This window comes from Squalius cephalus (assembly GCF_949319135.1).
Source record: "Squalius cephalus genome assembly, chromosome: 1".
NCBI lineage: Eukaryota > Metazoa > Chordata > Actinopteri > Cypriniformes > Leuciscidae > Squalius > Squalius cephalus.
The window spans coordinates 7,016,406-7,036,882 of NC_137122.1; the positions used below are offsets into that span (position 1 = coordinate 7,016,406).

At 35.9% G+C, this 20,477-nt stretch overlaps 1 protein-coding gene across 1 annotated transcript in view; it reads left to right on the forward strand.

Moving 5' to 3' along the window:
• Positions 1-210: 210 nt before the first annotated feature.
• LOC307155916 (uncharacterized protein) overlaps positions 211-20,477 on the forward strand; it is a 359,603-nt gene continuing 339,336 nt past the window's right edge. Inside the window, exon 1 of the mRNA XM_079866903.1 lies at positions 211-388. Coding sequence (XP_079723029.1) covers positions 337-388 — 52 coding nt within the window. The 5' untranslated portion in view covers positions 211-336. The remainder of the gene's footprint in view (positions 389-20,477) is intronic.

A 20,477-nucleotide genomic window follows, 5' to 3' on the forward strand; every position in this document is an offset into this window, starting at 1 on the left:
AAAAATAATATCTGTCTTGATCGTGTAGTTTTAAACTGCGACTGGAGTGACCAGCGGGAAACCTGGTAGTTTGGTGATGCTCTGTTATAAAGACATGATAACTTTCTCTGGGATTGATCATATGAGTGTTTATTGCTCTGCCTGTATTTCAGTAAGTCCTGATCACATGACTCAGGACCATTTAAAACCGAAAGTGAAGAATACAAGTGAAAGTAACGGTTCTGCGGACAATTCACGAACATGAGCTGAACATGAACGTGAGTCAGTGAAGCATCTATATTTGTGGTAATTTATAGCTAAAAGACGTAATCGTTTGGTTTAATTTAGCATTTGAAGATGCACCAGACGAACTGTGTTTTGATGTCAGCACTGCTGATGATCGCTGATGGTACGTAGCCTATTATATTATGATTATATTATCTCTCTCTCTCTCTCTCTCTCTCTCTCTCTCTCTCTCTCTCTCTGCGTTTTGCATGTTGGGAGTGTGGGTGTTTCTGAGAGTGATGACTGCTAATTATTTTTTTCTCTGTACTTTTTCTTTCTTTCTCTCCCTCTTTTTCATGGAAGTCTTGCGGGTGGGATTTCTAAATGTTAATGGGATGAGAGATGGGACAAAGAATAGGTTACTTTCAGAGATTATGAAAGATATGGGTGTGGTTTTGTTACAAGAGACTCAGAGCGTGATCAGAGCAATGCGGCTGAATGGGGCGTATGAGGAGAGAAAGTCCTTAGTCATGGGTCCAGTTTGAGTGGCAGTGCTTTTTCCCCCTATTGTTAAAGTGAAAATCTTGTCAAAAAATGAAGTTGATCCAGGGAGATTGTTGATTGTGAGGGAAGAAATTAGCAATCTTATTTTTATTTTTGTGAATATGTATGCTCCAAATATAGGTGCAGACAGAGATAATGCGTTTGTTCACTAAATTAGAAGACTTTTTTTTTAAGACAACAACACAAAGGAGATCTCATTATTTTAGGGGGAGATTTCAATTGTACCATGAATTTGACACAGGACAGGACTAGTGAGGAACCTCATGTACAGAGTGCATTGTGCTTAGCGATGTGATTAAAAATCTAAACCTCGTATGGATGATGTGAACAATTTTTTAGGTGTCTCCTACCCTTTATCTTGCTTTAGTCCCATTTGGGGCAATACAAAGTTTAAACCATGCAGATTGGACGCAGGTTTCAAGATGTGGGCAGACAAGGGCATACGAAAGATAGCAGATCTTAACAACACTCTTATGTTATTTGAGGAAATAGTCAATACATATAATATTACTATAAAAACATTTCTTTTAAGTATTTACAAATAAGAAATTTCATTCTCAGATCACAAAATAATTCTCTGGATATGCCAACATTGTCTATCTTAGAAAAATAAATTACAAGAAATTGTTCAAGTAAAGGCTTAATTTCATCATTATACAATATGCTGGTGTCAGGATCAAAGGATTCTTCAAAATGATCCTGGAGATTGGATATTAACGAGGATATTCAGATGGAGGACTGGATGGAAGCATGTAAAGAGGCTCAATTATGAACAATGAACACACGTCTGAAACTGCTACAATATCAGTGGTTGACGAGGATTTATTTAACTCCAGCTGTATTGCATAAATATAATGAAAATGTCCCTGGCACTTGCTTAAGATGCAGTGAGTTTAAAGGTATATTATATCATTGCATATGAGAGTGAGAAGTAAAACATTTTTGGAAAGGTGTGAAAGACATGATAGAGAAGATTCTTGATGTTAACATTACATTGTCACCTTTACTTTTTCTATTACATTTGTTTCCTAAGGAGATCAAGTTCAAAAAGAAAGAGTATGTGTTTATAAATATATCCATTCTTCAAGCAAAACGGCTTATTTCTTTAAATTGGAAAAATATTTGTGCACAAAGTATAGGACGTTGGCTAAAAGAAATGGTAACAAATATATCAATGGAAAAGATGACAAATATATAGTATATATTTAATGTATATTTTTAACTAGTATATTTTATATAAAATATACAGTTTTTGATGGAGTTTGGGGACCTTTCAGATATTTCTTAAAATGTGGTGGACTTGGAAAGGTGTTAATAAAAGACTAAGATTTGGAAGTTTTTTTTGTTGTTGTTGTTGTTCTTGCTTTCTGTTACGTGGGAATGTATAAGATATGTAATGAGACAGTTTCTGCTGCACGTTTGGATAGACTCTATAAATTCTACTATTTTTCCCACCTCAATGTCTGATCATAAAGTTGTCACTTTTGAGTGTACTTTTTTAAAAATAATGCATAAAGTCATTATGCTAAATTATTAGAAGATAAACATGTTTTGGAAATTTTTTAGTCATTTTGGAAGAGTGAGAATAATTTTTATAAAAATTGCATTCAATGGTGGGAAATAGGGAAGGTACAAATAAGGAATTTTTGTCAACAATATTTATCACATTCTTTGATTTGTATAAAAAAGTCTTTGGAATGTCTTGAGAAAGAAATTATTGGTACTGACCAAAGTATGACTCTATAAACCTTAAAGATCTGTGGACTGAAAAGACTAACCGGCTGAGCTCAATTTTAAATGAAAGAGTGAAATGAGCTCTTATAAGTAATCGTTTTGTAACAGCAAGAGATATGGATGCTCCTACTTCTTTCTTTTTTTTTAAATCTAGAGCGTAAAAAAAGGAGAAGAGAAATTGATGTACTGTTTAAAAGACCTAAATGGTCAAGACACTTCTGATCAAACGGAGATGCGTAAAAGTGCTGTGGATTTCTAATCAAGTTTATACACCTCTCTCTCAGCGTGCAGTGCTGACACTACTCCCTGATTTAACACTCTTAAAGAACTGTTTGACTACAAAATCATTTCCAAATGTTTGGCCACCAGATTTTATAATGTACTGCATGAAATCATACATGAAGATCAATCTTACTGCATAAAAGATAGATCTATAGTAAATAATCTACATTTAGTGAGAGACGTGTATGACTATGCTTTTGATAACAAGATTGAAATGAGATTTTTATCATTAGACCAAGAGAAGACTTTCGATCAGGTGGATCACATTTTTCTCTTTGATGCTCTAAAGGCCTTTGGTTTTGGTGATCATTTTTTTTCGATGATACGGTTATTGTACACTGAAGCCACATGTATGATAAAAATGGCTGGTGGCCTAAGTGTCCCTGTGAAAGTTCAGAGGAGAATTTTTTCTGGTCGGGACAGCATTGGCTAAAGGCTCCAGTGATATGTCTGCCCAGACAGGAAGGAGGACAAGGCCTAGTGGATATCAGATCCAGAGTAAAAACCAGAGCCAAATAATGTTCAAAGTTTGTGGCAGAGAGAAGAACCATTGCTTTTTAACTCTGTGAAATCAGTGATACCCGGCGACAGCAATGAAAGAAAATTTTCAAAACAGATCCATACATTGAACAAATCAGAAGAATCAAAAAATCAAAAAAAATAACAGACTAACTAAATAGTATTGTTTTCAATATAAAAAAACAATGAAAATATAATATAACACTAAAATTAATTAAGTTTGAAACCCCATCACACATTTCAAGGTTTAAACAAAGTGTCGGGACAGTTTATTTATTTAAAACAGGGTTGCATCGAGTTTAGACTTTATTTCCTTTGCGATACACAATAAGAAATACAGAATCTTATTCTTGCGACATTTTAAATTTGTATTACCAAAGAAATTGAACAATTAAAACTGTAAAAAATTAAAATAGTTTAAAGTAACAAATTAAGAACAGGGATTTTTCTTTGCCTCTCTCTCGCGCTGGATCTCTTTTTAGCAAGTTTATTTTGTCTCCCTCACTGCGCGCGGGTCTCTCTCGAAATTTAACATTTCAGGGTAAAAACGTCATACAGCTGATAATACTGTATATGTCGCTGCGTGTCATCCACACAAATCTATCTATCTATCTATCTATCTATCTATCTATCTATCTATCTATCTATCTATCTATCTATCTATTCTTTCTATCTAAGTCTAAGACGATATAGCAAGATGCCAAGTTTTGAGATTTTTTGTATGTTACTCTGTTATCCTTTTTATTTACACTCGTGTCGTTGTCTATTTCTTTGACTTATGTTTTGTTTTTTCTTTACAGGTAACACCTCAAGAATTTTTTTATGTAGAGGTTTACAGCATACTTATTTGCAAAAAGCAGATAAAATAAAGTATACACTCTTTCTAAATGCCTCTTTTTTCATTTTTTTTTTTAAAGTATTAAGATGACAGTTTCTCTTGAATTCAATGTCCAATACAGTATACACACCTCATTTGAAACAATTTTACTGCAGCATTTTGTAGATACATTTTACTACTTCAGAAGCCTATAAAGTCCCCATTTCTAATAAGTAGAAAAAAGTAAATACCAGTTCTCATAAGGGACGTCACATACAGTATGCACACCTCATATCAAACCATTTTACTGCAGCATTTTGGAAATATTGATACTTTGCACGTGACGTCACAAGTACTGGCTGGCGGGCAAGAACGTCGTTCTCCAGCAATGAAACCCAGTAAACTAATCAAGGGTCGCCAGTTTTACTATACAAAAGTTGGTGTTTTGAGGTGTAAACGACATGCCAGATAGTTGTTGTGCAATTGGATGCACTAACCGCAGATGAGATAAGCAACCTTTCACACACACGTCTGTGCAAATTACCATCAAAGGTAATTTCAACATTTGTTTGAATACAATGGGTGTATGATCATGTAATTAATCGTGTCTTTAAGTTACTGTAGTTTTGTCAATCAACGCCACCAGTATTCACCAGCTGGTTCAGCAAGTCAGCTGTTTGTGTTATGAGTCTAACTGTACGTTCACACCGCCGCCGGTGAGAGCGGCAAAATTCATTGAAAATGAATGATTTCCAGGCACTTTGACGCTCTCGCCGGTGGCGGTGTGAACGTACAGTAACAGCTGTCGTCTTTTGCTAACAATAACAGAAGTGTGTAATAGGTTGTTTTGAGGTTTGCGACTAACGTTAGATTATTTATGGAGGAATTATTACTGCTCGATTATCTTAAAAAAAACTTGTCTGCTTTACACAATTTAGCTACCTTGGAGTTAATCCTAGTCCGTAGTTATGCAGCTAGCTCGCTAACAGACTTGATAGCTACTAGAAAGACCTGGACCTACAGGACTCAACGTTGAAAATACCCGCTTGTTGCCCGCCAGGTATCCGTGGTAGTCACGTGACTGCAAAGTATGAATATGCCATTATTCTACTTTAAACACCTATCAAAACCTAGTAGAAAAAGTAGAAAAAACTCATGGCCAGTTCTTATAGGGGACATCTCATACAGTATGCACACCTCATATCAGACCATTTTACTGCAGCGTTTTAAAGATATGTGATATTTTACTACTTCAGAGGCATATAAAGTCCATATTTCTAATAAGCATAAAAATATGAAAGGCCAGGTCTTATAGAGAACGTCCCATACTATATGCATGTCACAGATTGTGTTGGAGAACTCAGATGAACACAATGATGAAGGCAAAGGAGCCCCCTTCCTGAAGGCGCGACCTCGCGCCGGCAGATGGATAGAGGCGGCTTAGGTGAAGGACGAAGAAGCCGGAGAGAGCCATACAAAACCGTTCTGGGTGGTGCAGATGGTGGTGACAGCCAGAGGATGGCCTTGAGCAGGGAAGAGCAGACGGACAACCAGGCCACAGAAGAGTCCCGACGCCACCATGGGGACTACTGGAGGTGACGACAGTGATGGAGGTGGAGCACACCACGTAGCCATGGAAGCGATGAGGCAGAGAGACACAAAGACCTAGGCGGGCGTGACTGGGCTGCAGCGACGACCCCCTGAGGTGGAAGAAGGGATCCTGAGATTAGAGGCTGAGCTGGAGCGACCGAGGGCGGAGGTCGAGCCTGAGGGAGGGCGGAGCTAGCCAAAGCTGAAGAGGTGGAGGGCCGAAGAGTTGGAGGGCCGCAGGACAGCGAACAGGCCGCAAGTCCATGGTGAAGGTGGTGGCGATGTCCATCCCAACCCGATGATGGAGCCAAGTGAATGGCCGATGGTCCACGCTGAAGTCGAGGGAGGAAAGAGCACAGGAGCCAGGGCGATGGGTCAAGGTGGACCAGAGCACTCAGAGGCTGGAGGCGGAGACACAGTCTCCTCACTCCCAGGAGGAGATGGCTCCCAGCAGGCCCAAGATGTAGCCGCGCCACTGAGAGGAGGCTGAGATGCACTGGGGGACTGATGGGAGGGAGAGAAGACTGGGTGGCAGGAGTGTCTTGGGACTGCAGAGACAGACAGACACTGAGGAAGCATACACGTTTATTACAAGTGGTTTGGAGAGGTGGTGGGAGAGGGAGGTTGGGAGAGACCAGCAAGTTCGGGACATAACAGACTAAGTCAGGCAATAGTGTGACAAGTCTCCAGTTATTCCTGCTGTTTTTGACCGGTGGGTGTGGCTGGGAGACTCATCAGGAGAATGATGTGCACCTGTTTCTTCCTGTATTAAAGCTTAGGCTTTGAGAGCTTGAGAGAGCTTTGGGGAACTTTGAGGTGTGGTAGCGTCAACATGAGACTGTTGAGAGATTTGTTTGCTTTCATTCATTTTCTGCTTGTTTTTTGTTCTTGTTTGTTTATGTTCACCTTTGCTATTACTTTGAGCTTGGTTCTGTCTGACACTTTAACATAATCTGTCAGACAGAAATGGTAGTTATTTTGTAATTGATTTCCTGTTTTATATGTCTTTCTTTTTATGTAAATATATATTTGTTGCAACCTTACCAACTTTATTATGTCCTCCACTCATTTGTCACGACTTTGAGCCGGTCGTGTAAGTTGTGGTATCACAACTGTAAGGATGGATTTCTCCTAAGACTGAATTCAAGAATTTGAACCTGCAATAAAACAATAAAACTAATTAATCTGCAGAAGAGATCTATGGGACACAACACAACTGGCCCAATCTCATCTCTTCCCCCCATGCTGAGTTCCTGACCCCTCACATTGTCTTCTCCCCTCCATGTCTCATTCAGTCATGCAAATCTCACAAATCTACTGCCTACAGCTGTTTTATGTTAGGTCAAAATAAATACTTGGTGTAAAGTGGTTTCATTCCCGCAGCAGTAGAACAGTCAGAAAAAAGAAAACAATGCCTGTTCTTCTGATGTGGGAGATGCCCCAATAAAGATTGTTGATAACATTTGTCTTTATCCCCCAAACTCAGACGTGACCACTTGGGGCACGAGAAAGGGTCCAACGAAAGCTGAATAAATATTTGGGTGCTAGATATTTATTGTTCTTTTGTTCCACTTGGGTATTTAAAGGGAATTGGCAAACCACTCAAGGAAGCATCTGTAAACAGAACTTCCCACACTGTTGCTGTGTGTCTCTATTGCCAGGTATGCTGACTCTTTGAAACTATTTTGATATTGCATTTTGATTGATGTCTCTATTATATGCTGATCAGTTGTGTATTATGTATTATTTTTAATTCTTTTTATTTGATGTTTAATTCTGCCTGGCAAAAATAAATGTTAACCTTGATTTATTCTGCATTATTCTGAAATCATCATTATTTTCAGTAGATTAAAGTGTAGTCTGGTGTTTCTGCAAATCTCTGTCCAGGATAGATCAAACCGAAGGCACTATGAATGGAGCATGGGGCACATCATTAAGGAGACCTTCCGATTTCTGACTATCACTGACTTGATAAGCTTGATAAGCTGCAAGCTCGCAACTATTAAATAAATTACACCTTTGTTATGAGTCAGCAGTGAGCGGCCGCTTAGGGTAAAATAGTTGCACTGCACCCTCTGACTATTTCAGGACTGGCTAGTTTGTGATCGTGAGCGCACATTCGCAACGTGACGTCTCAAAGCGACACCGGGTCCGTAATGAACGGATGTTTGAAATTATGAAATGCCCAGAATAATCCTTGGTCTAAATTAAATCACAACTAATCTGCGGATCAGCTGTTAAGACAGAAAATTTGAAAAACACAAAGAGTCACTTAAATTTGGAGTCAGATTAAATTATTCATGGAGTCAGAATTAAAATTAGAAATCAACTGTTTAATAAATTAAAGTGATTTTTCCAGAAGCGCCCGAAAAGACTTACACGCTGAATTCCTTCGACCACGACACCGGATACTGTTTTTGGGCCAGTGGGTGGAGTTTACACTTCCATGCCCTCGTATTTCACAAGCACTCTCGCTGCGATAGATGTTTCAGCCAGCTCGCTCACCGGCTCAGACATGTGTTGCTCAAGCTCTGTTGCGGTGTTCAACGTTGCTCGAACGTAGCAGCAGAATCACTCTCACTGCTTGCAGTGGGCTCATGCTGCTGATCCTCACAGTCTGGGTGGTCTTGGCTGGGAACTGGGTTGTGAGTGGGACTGGTGTTGTTGTCCACAGTTCTGATGGTGAGTGGCGATCCACAAGACGCCAGCACCCACTCCACGAATTCCATGAAGCCCCCTTGAGGACCCTCCCCAGAAAACTGCGCTCTTGTGACGGTGTTCAGGTAGTTGTTCAGAAATGAGCACAGGGAGTTGTCAGAAAAGGTTGTCTGATGGGCAAGGTCGTGAAACTCTTCTAAGTGTTCCTCGAGGGAGCGTTCTCCAGGTTCAAGGGAGGTGAATAGCAGGGAGGTCCTCAAAGTCCAAACTCTCTCTCTCTCACACACACACACACACACACACACACACACACACACACACACACACACACACAAGAATTCAAAATACGCTGCTTATCTTATGTAAGGTAAGGTAAAACTTTATTGTCCCACCAGGGGAAATTTGTCGACAGTTTTTTACAATCGCTATGACAATTTTTTCAATACATTTAACAAGTTTCCTAAACTCTTAACGCACCAACACACCTAAAACACACAATTGGCAAAACGGTTAATTTCATGCTCAAAATCACACATTGTAAATTAAACTCCAAAACTAATTTTCAAAATACAATAATACACTAACACAATACACTACGTCTACCAAAACACTGCAAACATGTTTCAAAATCAAATAATTATTCAAAACACTAACACATGTTGTCTTCCAACAGGAACATTTAGTCAATCATAACACAATGACAAAAAAAACACTAACATCAGATGGAATTACAGAAACTGCATTATTTTATATGTGTCAGGTCTGCCCTTATACAATATACAGTATATTGTATTGATCATAGATTGTGTTTTGCACTGCAGTTTATTTTTTTTTTTTTAAGTCTCTCTACATTTTTGTTTTGTTTGTAATGTAAATGCATGCATTTTTTTTTTTTTTTTTTTTGCAGCAGCAGAAATTCAATACAACAAAATAAATGACCCTTCTTAGAGTAGCTTTATAGAATGTATGGTTTATGAAAAAAAGAAGACAGAGACAGAATTACTGCTGTAACGGCTTTATTTGCAACAGGACATTTCTGCAAGATAATAAAAATATGCAATATAGCTGCCATTTACAGTATTACTGTATGTGAAAATACAAAATATACAAACAGAAAAGGCCATCTTCTAATCTGCCCGGTCTTCTGCATTTGTCCACGTTCTCATCCACATCACACCTGATATCTTCCCTGGCAAGGCATCTTGGGAAGAATCTTTTGGCTTGCCTTATCCTGGTAGTGTTCAGCTGTGATGTCTTGGTATGCAGCATCTTTTGCATAAAGGAGGGACATTTGGTCCTGTGGACTATGGTCAAAAACCTTTCATCTCCAGGCTGAGAAAACTCCTCAATGGGGTTGAGGAAAGGGAAGTAAGGGGCAAGGAAAATGGACATCATCCTCTGATGGGCGTCAAACCTGGCTGTGACTAGACGGGAATGGTGGAATGCCACATTGTCCCATATTTGCATAACTTCAATCAGCTGTTTCTCACTAGCAATGGAATGATGTGAAAATACAAAATATACGAACAGAAAATGCACCAGAAGAATAAAAAAATAAATAATAAAAAAAAAAGATCTTCTAATTATTTGCATAATTCAATCAGCTGTTTCTCTGTAAGAATAGAATAAAATACAGGGGATATATTTGTGTTTCAGTTCACAATATAAGCAGCTGTTTACCTTGACTTTAGCCTGTAAGGTTAGGTTTAGCACATGGTGTTATCTGTTCTGACATACAGTGTTAAAGCATTGGTAAATTTGGCAGTAAAAATCCATTGTTTTGGTCTTGTTTGAGCTTGTGTGTAAAAGTTCAAGCATTTTAAATTTGTGTTAATTGTATGCATTTTGTGTTAAAGCAACAAGAAATGTGTTACAGTAATAGTAGCCTATAGCTTACACAGACGGATGTAGTGCTAACTGTGTTAAGAGTTTTGGAAAATTGTTAAATGTATTGAAAAATCTGTCATAGCAATCGTAAAAAACTGTAACACACAATAGTCAACAAACTCAAACAATAATATAATGAAGCATAACAACAGAAATAACACAGCAACATAAAAAAAACATTTACATTTAAACGTGTTAAACAAACATTTAAAGATAAAATAAAAAAATAAAATAAAAATAAATAAATGTACTGCTCCATACTGAAACAATTTAACAGCTTTATAGACACAGGAATAAATAAGTTTTTTAATATATTTGTAACCCTTTCGAATTTAACATCTATAGTTTTCCTTTATTCCTAGTTCTAAAGTATGTTTATTTGTAACTACGGTTGATTATATATCATAAAAGGAAGTTTCTGTATTTTAGGTGCGGTACTGTCATTAACCTCTAGAGGGCGGTTAACGCTGTGGTATGTTGAGAGTCAACGTATGTTAAAAATGAGATGAAGCAGCCTGCTGAATATGCATGCACGAGGTTAGCGTGTAGCTGCAAAGACGATTTAATTTTCATTTGTTTCTTCGGTTCAATGTGCAATTCATTCTCATGATCTGTAAAAATTTCCTTAATTTCATTATTAGAAAAAACTTTGTTTCTCACTTCCACTGTCCCCAGCAACCCCCCTGTGCTGGAATGCGGAGGGTCGGAGGGAGGCGATGCCTGCTTGGATGCCTGCATGTGGCACACAGACCCAACCTGATACCATACAATAGTCTAAATCTTCAAAATTGATCAAACAGACAAATTAGACCCTCAAGCATACCATGGGACATAAATCAACATAGGTATTCCAAATATGAACTACATGTAACTTGTAACAAGGATACTGTAAAATAAAGGACTACTGAAAAATTTAACAGCAATTAAGAGAAGAGACTAAATGAGAAGGAAGAGAAGAAGCAAGACAAATGAGAGAAAAGAAAAGATAAGCTAACAAACGAGACAAAATGAGAATAAATGAAACAAGAAAGGATGAAATGAGAAAAGACTACATGAGAAGAAAATATATGAGCCAAGAAGAGTTGAAAATGAGAAGAGGAGAGAGTGAGAGGGAAACTGAAGTCACACACACACACACACACACACACACACACACACACACATTTCACGATCAGAGCCTTACAGGTAATGTGAAAATTGTGTCAATGTTTGATAGTGTATCAACAAAAGTTTTTAAAGAATTTTTTAAAACAATGTTGATCTTATTCTATTATTTAATAGTTTATATTTTTTAATTAAGTTGGCTTGGGAAAGCCAACTTACTGAAATCCTATTTAAACTTAACCCTTTCATGCATGAATTATGATAACCTCAGTCAGGATTTTTTTCCTATGTGTTTTTATTGCTCTTAGGGCATGAAAAACAAGAATTGATTTTTATTTTATTTTTTTACAAATTTTTCAAAGAGATCTTCAGATGTCCACTTAAGTGGACAGCATGCGGTTATGGTTTAAACTGAAGATATACTGTATTAAATATAAGACAATAATCAAACAGATAAAGTATGTGTAATAAGAGGTCCACTGGAAGCAAGTTTAAGTAGAACCCAAATGCAGTTTAATGAAAATCAGAAACAGACATAGAAACAAAAAACATGGCGAGGCATGGCAAAAACAAACTCAGGAACAAGAACTACTACGTGGTTACATCAGCAATACAAGACACCCACACACGGCAAACATGAGGGCTAAATACACACAAGACTAATGACTAGACAAGGGACACCTGTGAACAATGATCAAACAATCAGACAATAAACTCATGACAAGACACATGGCAGGATCACATGACTACAAGGGATCACATGACAGACAAGGAAGCAAACATGACAAGAACAAAACCAGACCAAAACCGTGACAGAATGTGAATTTAACAAACTAATCAATGCAATTATATCAAATCATGTGAAAACTATAAAATATATACAAAAAATATAAATGCAAAATATTGCAATGGCTTCATACAACTTCATACAAGTTCCACTTCTCGTATCTTTGATATCAGAACATGAGGACGTGATTCCATCAGAATTTTCTACAGCCTGTCAAGGTACAACTGTGGAAACCACTCAGATGCTCCCTCCAATGCACCAGAGTATGGAGATTTACCCTTAGTAGCTGATAATTCTGATTATGTTCAAGATGGACATGCACATTTCTATCATAGCCCTCCTCTGAGAAAACCTAGCGATACGTTTTTTCAATCTCATCTGAAATGATCAGTGTCGGGGGTAACGCACTACAAGTAACATGCATAACCCATTCAGATTACTTTTTTGATGTTACAAGTAAAGTAATGTGTTACAAGTAACATGCATTACCTAATCAGATTACTTTTTGATCTAACAAGTAATTAACTACAAGTAATGTGCATTACCTATTCAGATTACTTTTTGATGTAACGAGTAAAGAAACGCATTACAAGTAACATGCATTACGTAATCAGATTACTTTTTGATGTTATGAGTAAAGAAACGCATTACAATAACGCACATTACATAATCAGATTACTTTTTGATGTTATGAGAAAGGAAACGCATTACAAGTAACATGCATTACGTAATCAGATTACTTTTTGATGTTATTAGTAAAAAAACGCATTACAATAACATGCATTATTAAATCAGATTACTTTTTGATCTAACAAGTAAAGTAATGCATTACAAGTGTCATACATTATGTAATCACATGACTTTTTTCGATGTCAATGAAAATGACATTCTAATAATACAAATACATTTATTTACAGTAGAAAAAGTCAATGCATATTAAGTTTTTAAGTTTTAAATTTCAAAAACAATATTCACATTATAATTATGAATTGTAGCTGAAATATAGCAATTGATGCATGACGTCCACTACAGTGGACATGTGATTAATCAGAGTTTTCTATGAGGCGCCACGTAGGATTTAAATCAAACTTCGCTTATCAATACATACATAACACACGTGCATATACACCTATAAATTACTCGCATATACATGTATACTATTGGATGTTCAAAATACATATATGAAATACACATGCACACTAATATGAAATCCATACCAATACATATTATGTTAGTCATGAATGCATATACACTTGTGAATAACTTGCATATACATATAAACTTGACGCACGCATACACCTATAAACACTCGCACATACATATAAACTTCCATGAATATAAACCTATAAACACTCGCACATACATATAAACTTCCATGAATATAAACCTATAAACACTCGCACATACATATAAACGTCCATGCATATACACCTATAAACACTCGCACATACATATAAACTTCCATGCATATACACCTATAAACACTCGCATATACATATAAACTTCCATGAATATACACCTATAAACACTCGCACATACATATAAACTTCCATGCATATACACCTATAAACACTCGCACATACATATAAACTTCCATGCATATACACCTATAAACACTCGCATATATACATATAAACTTCCATGCATATACACCTATAAACACTCGCACATACATATAAACTTCCATGCATATACACCTATAAACACTCGCACATACATATAAACTTCCATGCATATACACCTATAAACACTCGCACATACATATAAACTTCCATGCATATACACCTATAAACACTCGCATATATACATATAAACTTCCATGCATATACACCTATAAACACTCGCACATACATATAAACTTCCATGCATATACACCTATAAACACTCGCACATACATATAAACTCGATGCGCGCATACACATCCATAAAACACTCGCGCATACATACAAAATAAAACGTGGATGCATGCTTTGTGTATGTATATGCGAGTGATTTCATATGTGGATGTGCATGAACTTTTCAGTGTAAAAGGAAGGCATTTGTGCGTACACGGAATTAACCTGCCTTTTTGCTAGTTTGTTTTCCAATTTGAAATGAAATAAGCATAAACGAGAAAACGGCCCCTTTATATGTTTTTTTCATAAAAATAAAAAAAAGCCTAAAGCCTCTTACGTTGTTGATTTATATTTCAAACAAGAATTCGACATTTGCTCGCAATGTTTTTCTTACAAAAAACCTCATCATTTTGCAGGACAATTGTCTATTACAGTATACAACACAGATAGAAGGGTGTCAATAAATCTGTGGTGATATACAACACGCTTTAAGAAAAGTTTATTTCCATCACACTGTAAAGTGTTTTTAGATATTACATATAGATTACATATACCAAAGATTTTACATATAAACTGGGTCAGCATACTGTTAATTACAGTTAGTACCACGGGAAGTATAGGGGTGCTGAGCGTGACCCCTGGAGTGGAGCCCATGAAGAAATATGGTTGGGGATAAAAGTTCACACAAACAAAACCAAAAAACTGTGGTGTTTAGCCTATAGGCATATACATATTACGTGTGTTTGTTTTTATTTATGCAGTATTATAAAATACCCATATTATAACAAATAAATATATTTGGAAATTGCCCTTTAAAACGAAGGCTCAGTTTGTGGTTCACAATTATTTGATTAAAAACAACAAAAACAATAAAACAAAGACAAAGTCACTTAGATTAAACACTTTTTTATTGATTTTTTTTTTTGTTAACAGAAGTTATATCTAGCGCCTTTAATTGCCTTCGCTATCGTCCTGTCAATCATCTGTCTCATTCTCGCGGGTCGCGGATATGATTACAGTTTCAGTAAAACTGTATTTCACCATCATCGGTATACCACCCTCAGCCGATTGGCATTACAGTATTTGCAATCACCATCCCGTGGCAAAACGGAGCGTCTAAAAGAAAAGTTCTGACTGCTGACTGTTGGTCAGTGAGCCTCTCCCGCTCGGCGCTGTCAAGCGCAGCTTCACCACACAGATTTAACTCCGCACAGCTAAATAAAACAGGCTGGTGGCAGACTAATAATTAATATCTCTGATGTAAAGATTTCTGTGAAACGCGTAAAGTTGCACAGAAGAAAGCCCAATAGGACCTGCCCACAGTTTAAGAATCTGTAGCCATAGTAGAGGACTATTATTTTGTAGAACAGACCCGAGCGACAACTGATGACGTCACATGCTCAGACTTGCTTGACCAACCGGCGGAAGGGGGCGTGTCAGGCCGCCCACATGTGGAAAACGAATTTTGAAGTAATTTATTCGTTTTTTGCCTGTGAACTAAAAAACGAAAAATCAAGCCGAAATCTCGTTTTTTTCGTTTTTTTTTTTTTTTCGTTTTTTTTAACGAAAAAACGAATAAAGGGGCCGTTTTCTCCTTTATGCTTATTTCATTTCAAATTGGAAAACAAACTATCAAAATGACACAAATGACTTTTACACTGAAATGCCTTCCGGTTACACTGAAATGCCTTCCTTTTACACTGAAATGCCTTCCGGTTACACTGAAATGCCTTCCGTTTGCACTGAAAAGTTCACGCACATACACATATGAAATCACTCGCATATACATATATATACACAAAGCACACATCCACGTTATGTATGCGCGAGTGTTTTATGGATGTGTATGCGCGCATCGAGTTTATATGTATATGCGAGTGTTTATAGGTGTATATGCATGGAAGTTTATATGTATGTGCGAGTGTTTATAGGTGTATATGCATGGAAGTTTATATGTATGTGCGAGTGTTTATAGGTGTATATGCATGGAAGTTTATATGTATATGCGAGTGTTTATAGGTGTATATGCATGGAAGTTTATATGTATGTGCGAGTGTTTATAGGTGTATATGCATGGAAGTTTATATGTATGTGCGAGTGTTTATAGGTGTATATGCATGGAAGTTTATATGCGAGTGTTTATAGGTTTATATGCATGAAAGTTTATATGTATATGCGAGTATTTATAGGTGTATGCGTGCGTCAAGTTTATATGTATATGCAAGTTATTCACAAGTGTATATGCATTCATGACTAACATAATATGTATTGGTATGGATTTCATATTAGTGTGCATGTGTATTTCATATATGTATTTTGAACATCCAATAGTATACATGTATATGCAAGTAATTTATAGGTGTATATGCACGTGTGTTATGTATGTATTGATAAGTGAAGTTTGATTTAAATCCTACGTGGCGCCTCATAGTTTTCTCTCAATCTAAAATCAAAACTTGGAAAATTTTACTGTGATATGACTCATTAGATATTGCTTTATGCTGCAATATTTTTTTTACTTACAAGAGTCTCCTAGGATATAAGGAATGTGTGGATATTCTGGAGCAACTTGGCATGTCTGACTGACCCTTGGCCATCTTGGTTTGGAGGGGGAAAAAATCTAAACACAAAGGCTTGCCACTTGGTTGCAATTTATAGGATGATGCACCAGGGTCCAATGAAGAGATTGATGTGCAACTTTGCCATAAAAACCCGTGCAAATTCAAGAAAATGCTTTTTTAATAGCTGTCCACTGTAGTGACCACTATGCGTGAAAGGGTTAATATTATTATTCTTTTTCTGACCCAACATTTTCTGACTAACTCCTCCTAGAGCTTTAACTCTACATACTCCAAACTCGGCTCAGACCTTCAGACTGTTCTGACTTAGTGTGCTATATCTTTTCAGACTGATTTAACATTTCAGTTAAAAATTAATATTAAAAATCATAAAACCCCCATTGACTTTCATTGCAGAATGCTCAAATTGAGCCAGGACTACGGTGGCCCAGCAGTGCACAAACCAAAAATTCAAATCTAAATTCTCTGAAGCATTAGACTCATTTAAACTACCATACTATGTACTAATAAACTTGATTTATCTATCTATCTATCTATCTATCTATCTATCTATCTATCTATCTATCTATCTATCTATCTATCCATCTATCTATCTATCTATCTATCTATCTATCTTCAAATTATTTCTATCTATCTTTTCTTTCTTTCTTTCTTTCTTTCTTTCTTTCTTTCTTTCTTTCTTTCTAACTAATCTATCTTTCTTTCTTTCTTTTTCTAACTAATCATTCTTTCTCTTTCTTTCTAACTAATCTATCTTTCTTTCTAATCAATCTTTCTTTCTTTCTCCCTTTCTTTCTTTCTAACTAATCTTTCTTTCTTTCAACTAATCAATCTTTCTTTCTTTCTTTCTTTCTTTCTTTAGTTCTTTATTTCTAACTAATCTATCTATCTATCTATCTATCTATCTATCTATCTATCTATCTATCTATCTATCTATCTATCTTTCTTTCTTTCTTTCTAAATAATCCCATCTTTCTTTCTCTTTCTTTCTAACTAATCTTTTTTTCTCTTTCTTTCTAACGAATCTATCTTTCTAACTAATCAATCTTTCTTTCTTTCTTTCTCTTTCTTTCTTTCTTTCTTTCTTTCTTTCTTTCTTTCTTTCTTTCTAACTAATCTATCTTTCTTTCTAACTAATCCATCTTTCTTTCTTTCTAACTAATCTTTCTTTCTTTCTAACTAATCTATCTTTCTTTCTAACTAATCTATCTATCTTTCTTTCTAACTAATCTATCCATCTTTCTTTCTAACTAATCCATCTTTCTTTCTAACTAATCTGTCTTTCTAACTACTCCATCTTTCTTTCTTTCTTTCTTTCTTTCTTTCTTTCTTTCTTTCTAACTATCCCATCTTTCTTTCTTTCTTTCTTTCTTTCTTTCTTTCTAACTAATCTCTTTTTTCTAAATAATCTTTCTTTCTTCCTTTCTAACTAATCTTTCTTTTTTCTTTCTAACTAATCTTTCATTCTTTTTTCTTGTTAATTTCTTTCTTTCTTACTAATCTTTCTTTCTTTCATTTTTTCTGACTTTCTTTCTTTTTTCTTTCTTTCTAACTATTCTTTCTTTCTTTCTTCTAACTAATCTTTCTTTCTTTCTTTCTAACTAATCAGTCTTTCTTTCATTCTAACTAATCTATTTTTCTTTCTTTTTAACTAATCCATCTTTCTTTCTTTCTAACTAACTAATCCACCATTCATTCATTCATTCTTTCTTTCTTTCTTTCTTTCTTTCTTTCTTTCTTTCTTTCTTTCTTTCTTTCTAACTTTTCTTTCTTTCTAACTAATCTTTCTTTCTTTCTAACTAATCTTTCTTGCTTTCTTGCTAACTAATCTGTCTTTGTTTCTTTCTTTCTTTCAGTCTTTCTTTTCTTTTTAACTTATCTTTCTTTTTAACTAATCTATCTTTCTTTCTCTTTCTTTCTAACTAATCTTTCTTTCTTTTTCTTTCTAACTAATTTTTTTCTTTCTTTCTAGCTAATCTTTCTTTCTTTCTAACTAATCTTTCTTTCTTTTTCTTTCTAACTAATTTTTTTCTTTCTTTCTAGCTAATCTTTCTTTCTAACTAATCTTTCTTGCTTTCTTTCTTTCTTTCTAACTAATCTGTCTTTGTTACTTTCTTTCTTTCAGTCTTTCTTTCTTTCAGTCTTTCTTTTCTTTTAACTTATCTTTCTTTTTAACTAATCTATCTTTCTTTCTCTTTCTCTCTAACTAATCTTTCTTTCTTTTTCTTTCTAACTAATTTCTTTCTTTCTTTCTAGCTAATCTTTCTTTCTTTCTTTCTTTCTTACTTTCTTACTTTCTTTCTTTCTTTCTTTCTAATATTTCTTTCTTTTTAACTTGTATTTACATCCTGTTTTCGGTTGAAGTCCATAGTAATCGATTGTCGAGTTCACGCGCATGATCATAGGTACTAAACCAATGCGCGTGAACTCGACAATCGATTACTATGGACTTTGACCTAAAGGAATCACTCACATGACCTGTGCACTTGTAATGACACATCAAGGATGTTAAAGGTGAACTAAGTAACTTTTTTTACCTTAACTGAACAGCTTCGGAGTCATTGGAATGGTTATATTACTTATTTCGGGTTGAATGGTGGTCGTTTCGCACCCCCTGGTGCCCGTGAGCAGAAAATACGCACTTGCAACTTTGAGCCGGCGGGCCGCCGGCCGCCGCGTCAGGAAGTCTCGCGTGATATCAGGTCTCGCGATGTAAACAATTGCTTTACGGCCAAAAGAAATCTGCTAAAATGCTGTCATTATTGCGCTCCCTCACGCTGTCCGAACCCGAATGAAGAAGACGTTTTAAAGAATGTCCCATCTGCTTTGATGTCGTTGATCTATAGCCTCTGGTGTCTGAGAATCACCAACGAGTTTTTACAACAGTGTTGTCAAATATCTATTCCGAAGCTGTGGGGGGAGCTCTAGAGAGAAACCTGCGAGCAAAAAGCGAGAATACAGCGAAGAAATCCCGAAGCTACTGAGTGCTGCTTTAAGAGGCTAAAAGCAGGTTTAAAACTTGCCCCATTGAAGTCAACAGGGTGCAAATTTTAAAAAGAGGATAACACGGTGTAGGCAACACCGATTTTTGTCGTTGTTCTCTGTATTGACAGCACTCCAAATGTACAAAAAAATTAGCTCAATGTTAAAATTGACCGGAGTTCTCCTTTAAACTACTTTAAATGTCAACCTACTTAAAAGTTCTAACTACTTTTAACTTCTTCAAACTCTCTGGTCTGGCTTTCTCAAGCCAACTTAAAGTTTGTCTCAACAAACTTTTTTTTCTAGTTAGTTAATTGTGATGAGTAAATGGCTCAATGCTGTTTGATTTATTTTCAGATGGTTTACTTTGAAATATAGGAAATACTTTAATAAATAGTATACTTTTCACTATTGGATTAAATTAACCAAAAAATTCACCTAAAATGACATGACAGATCACATAATAGACATAAATTGATCAACAAACACAGAGAAAACATTAAATATTTACATTTCTGATGGTTTATATTTTTGGCTAGTTGATAAAACTTTGTTTTTCTCCATAAGTTAGAAAGATAATCAGGCTGTTGTGCATTAAAACCAGTGCGAATATATATTCTATTCTAATTAAATCAACATAAGGTGATATATGAAACACAACATTTTCAAATGATTTTTGACTCGTTTAGAATCGCCTTTGACTGCTTCAGAGTGGCTGTCTACCGGCATGCACGAACATGTCCTTAAAACAACCCTTAACGTTCGTTTTCAAAACTGTGCAACTCACCGAGTGGTTAGTGGTGTTCGTTGACGATTAAAAACAAATATATCGGCGCAATGTATGATTTCAATCCGTGTTATTTGCTATAGTGGAAATTTTTTTTCAGATACCTCATAACCGCGTATAAACTTCCGCTCGATATTTGAGTCTGAAG